The 4,304-nt window shown below is 35.4% G+C and overlaps 1 protein-coding gene across 1 annotated transcript in view; it reads right to left on the minus strand.

Annotated features, from left to right (window-relative positions):
* Window positions 1–228: 228 nt before the first annotated feature.
* The window catches only part of LOC104286490 (transcription factor RFX3-like), a gene marked incomplete at its 3' end in the record, with an annotated part of 33,956 nt that continues 29,880 nt past the window's right edge, over window positions 229–4,304 (minus strand). Inside the window, exons 4-7 of the mRNA XM_009885086.1 lie at window positions 3,258–3,379; window positions 1,850–1,962; window positions 882–997; window positions 229–383 (exon numbers count right to left, since the gene is read on the minus strand). Of these exons, the coding sequence (XP_009883388.1) occupies window positions 229–383; window positions 882–997; window positions 1,850–1,962; window positions 3,258–3,379 (506 nt within the window). The remainder of the gene's footprint in view (window positions 384–881; window positions 998–1,849; window positions 1,963–3,257; window positions 3,380–4,304) is intronic.

Below are 4,304 nucleotides of genomic sequence, written 5' to 3' on the forward strand. Positions count from 1 at the left end.
TATATTCTTAAAACTTGTAGAGACTTTCCTAAATGCAATGAAATATCCACTCTCCTTTTCTTTAAATACAATGCTTATTCCAACTCCAATACAGGAAAGATGACACACTAGGTTTACATCCTTCGAAGTCATTCCCAGGAGTTTCACGTGAGGCACAAAAAAAATCATCACATAAACCAAAACAAAACACAATACAGTCTTACGAGTTGTTATCTGTGTTTAACTTACTAGGAATAGGTCTAAGGACATCAGGAATGAGAATCTCCACCAAAGCCTGGTACATCACATGGTCACAGTTACACATCCATTTCAGAATAGACTCATTTTTGCACAGAGTAATCAGTTTTCCTTTTGGAAGTCGACTTTCTATTTCACTCAGATTGCTGGTGTGAATAAATGTAACAAATGAAAATGCATTCACATACAGATGAGAAAACCACAATGGACTTTGAAATTGATTATTTAATAAAAACTTTATAAATTTCTCTGTTACATCCAATTGAAACTCTCTAACAACTTCATATGAAACTGGGGAAAAATAGCCTCCAAAGTTCTGCTCCAGCCCATAAATTATGCAGAGATATGATAAAAATGGTCCTTGCAATTTAAATGAACCAGACAGTATATTGTGAAAAGATAGTTTGACTTTAGTCATCCAAACAAAGGAAAAAATAGAAAATGTATACAATCATTTCAAGGCTGCAGTTTGACATATACTAACAGCCTATATGTCAAATAGCAGACAACACAAATTTAACCTGAAAAGCTACTGGTATCAGAAAAGGTTCTTTGCCAATATGTAAAACTAAAGCTTTATTTTATTTGACTCCTGCTGTTATATTATGATGCTGAACAGTAAACAATAAGAGACGTTTACTAACCTCAGTTCAATAATAGCTGTGTCATCAGCTGGAGCACAGGGAGAATAGCGCCAGAAAGTTTGCCACAATTTTTCTATCAGGCTAAACTGAAGATTCACAACAACATCCACTATTGCCTAAAAAAATATATAACAAGTGCAGATAGTCATCTACCTCATCCCCCCTGTCCGGCCCAACTCCTCCCAGGGGTATAGCTCCCCCCTGGTCATTTTGTAGAAAAAATAGTAAAATGTATGTTTATAAATAAACGTATAATATCCTTTTTAATAATTTTTTAGCAACAAATTTTCCAACTGTCCATACTAGTCTGGACAGAGACTCAGATCAGGCCCAAGTGCAAATACAAGGAAGACTCCAGAAAAGAGCTTAAGCACATATATCAGGTGAATACACCTAAACATAAATTTTAACATGATTACAAAAACAAAGGAAACCTGCTATTTCATGATTTTTTTTACTTCATTACATGTTTTAAAGCATCTTCAACAATAATTTTAAAACACGCTATTCAACATGAAATGTGGCCCTAAGTTCTTAAACAACCTGCTGCTTCAAAACTTGAAGAAAAAAGTGAGTTTGTTTATAACATAAGCATTAGAAATAATAATTTAATCTGATTTCAAATCCTATAAACAAAAGCAAAACTCTGTGTGTGTGTATATATAATCAAAAGTTCAATTTATCTAAAATTCTCAAAACCTACACATGATTACATTCCAGTATAGGTATTCTATTACATGTTATTTTATTTCCCTGTAAAGAGAGAAATTCCAGAGAAGTCTTTTTGCAAATGTCCTTTCGGATGGAATAAGCAAAATGAGCTTAAAATAAGCTCAAATGAGGAGCACATCAGATACAAGTAGGCTGGCTGTAATGTGTTTTGTGTCAGTCATCCTGTTGTACTGATTCTCACTAGAAGACATGAATTTTCAAAGAATGCTTTAGGTGAAATGCCTCTTTTCTCTTACCTCACAGTGCTCTCGATAAAGACTTTGCAGTGTTTTTATGTCCTCAAGGGTAGTACCATCTGGCAGAGAAGATATTTCAACTTCTCCAAACTCTGGAAGTACTCGAGATGCATCTGTTTCCATGAAAACATAACAGAAGAAAGCTGTTGTGAATGGTGCCAACTACAGTTTGATTAGAAAACATTTAAAGATGATGTACAGAAATAAAGTCTAGAAGGTCATAATGCCCAAAGAGGAACGTCTTTCATATTCAATATATTTTAAATTTGCAATAAAATTGTGAACAAACCTGCTAGCTATTTTTTGAAAGCAAAAGATGTTAAATTATTCTTGCAAGATAGCAGATAAAAATTATTTCACATACATATCGTACCTGTACATAAAAAAAGCTAAGACACATTTTCAGAAAAGGACAGGATGAAGCAGAATATTCATGTCAGTACATAAGAGATTAATATAGTTTAATAGTCTTTGTTTTGATCAACTGAATAGTTTTTGCATTGTCATGCATGTTAGGATTTAGTAGACTCAGCAGCATATATTTATTTGAAATTTACAAGACTTTCAACTGTAGCCAACATGTGCTTTTACTATTTCTCAGAAATGTTTCCAAGAGATACACTGGTATGGGGGGAAAAATGCACTGTCAACCAGGGGGGACAGTGAAAGGGAAAATGAAAAAACATGCGAACTATAGCCTAAGGTTCCCAATGATTTCAGTAACAGCAAGGTTAGGCCAAAGGATGTGGTGCTTCAAAATCTGAATATCTGAACTCAAAACTAAGTGTACAATTATTACAATAACACATTTAATAAGCTTTTTTACATTAGCAAATTAATAAATTACCATTTGCTTCCACAACTGAGAAACTGATATGCTTAGCTACATCAATGAATGCACAAAATGCACATTTTTAAACACGAACCCTGGGTTTCTGGTTTTAACTATTTGGTTCTTTATATTTATAATGTTGCAGCACAAACTCAATACACCTTCTTGTCAATGGTCAACACAACTGCAGTGCAAAAATATAATCCCAATTTATGTGCATATTCAAAAAATTGGGAAGTCAGTGGAGATTAATGAGCTTTTAGGGCAAGATTTTCAGTGTGCATTTTTTGTATAAAATGCTTCATCGCAATTGCAATATATTTTAAATCTACCATGCAAGTAGATATTGCACATTTTTTCTTTTATATCTGCATGATGCATTGATGCATATTAAATATTGCAGAAGTCTTACAAGATAGAACATATAGCTTCTATGAGTATCTTTTTGTTCTGTTATCAGTGAGAGTTTTAAACAGGGCAACATAACTAAAATAATTATTGCATTTGTATGACGATGTTCATGGTGATAATGAGGTTTATTTTATTTATACATCAGTATAACACATCTTTTCATACCTAAAAACTGTTGATGATGTTGACTTTGGGCAATTATAGTTTGTTCAGCAGATGTGCCTGTCTGTTGACCACTTCCTGTGAAACCATCTGCAACTCCATCCACTTTCTGCACAGGCTTGTACCTACAAAATTATCAAATACAAAATTATTTTTTATGTTCACTTTTTTGTAAGTGCAATATCACACTCTCTTCTGCCTGATTTCTCAGTCTCAATATACAGTTTTGCTAGTTCACACACAAGAAAAAAGTAATATCAGAATAATTGTAGTAAGGAAAAGTAGAATATTGGCAATGCATTATAAAATTCATAAAGCTGATATCACAGCACAACCACCAATTTCTTGCGGAATTTAGTTTAAAAAATATACCACTAAGACCTAAAGCTCATCTGCACTAAACAGAAACACAATCTTTCCTTTTCCAAAGGACTTGCCTTCCCAGGAATCAAGTAGCTCAAAAATAAGGTTTAATCACCTTAAGAAGGGCTATGCATCTGTTTGGAGACAAAGGTGTGGGAGACCTCGGCTGGTCCGAGGGATCAAAATACAAGTTTAACACTGACCCTGAACAGATACCCGTGTACCCTTGAGGAGACAGGAGAATCCTGAGAAGATCCGAGCAAACAAGATAAGGGGTGGCAAACATCCTGGCTTTTCCCAGAGCATGAACAGCGCATGATCAACAATTGTATTGGCTGAATGGTGTGTGATGTGAGAGTGGATTGGGCAAAAGTAGAATGTTAGAATATATGCACAGATAAGCAACCAGCTAAGAGGATATAAAAGAGCACTGCTTGTAAAATAAAGGACGATTGCTGTAACTGGATATTGAGTGTCGTGTCCGTCTCTACAACGACACCTGGTGACCCCGACGTGATTTTACGGGACAATCCACGGACTGTGGAAGGCTGCAGGTCGACGTGCAGCGGGGACGGAGCCCGGTGAAGCTGAGAGCAGCGGGGAGCTGCCTGGTCCGGACCTGAATACTGACACCTGATAAGGTGAGCCACCGGGAACAGGGATAAAATGGGACAAAATATAACAAAG

Source organism: Charadrius vociferus, unplaced genomic scaffold (genome assembly GCF_000708025.1).
Source record: "Charadrius vociferus isolate BGI_N301 unplaced genomic scaffold, ASM70802v2 scaffold625, whole genome shotgun sequence".
Classification (NCBI taxonomy): Eukaryota; Metazoa; Chordata; class Aves; order Charadriiformes; family Charadriidae; genus Charadrius; species Charadrius vociferus.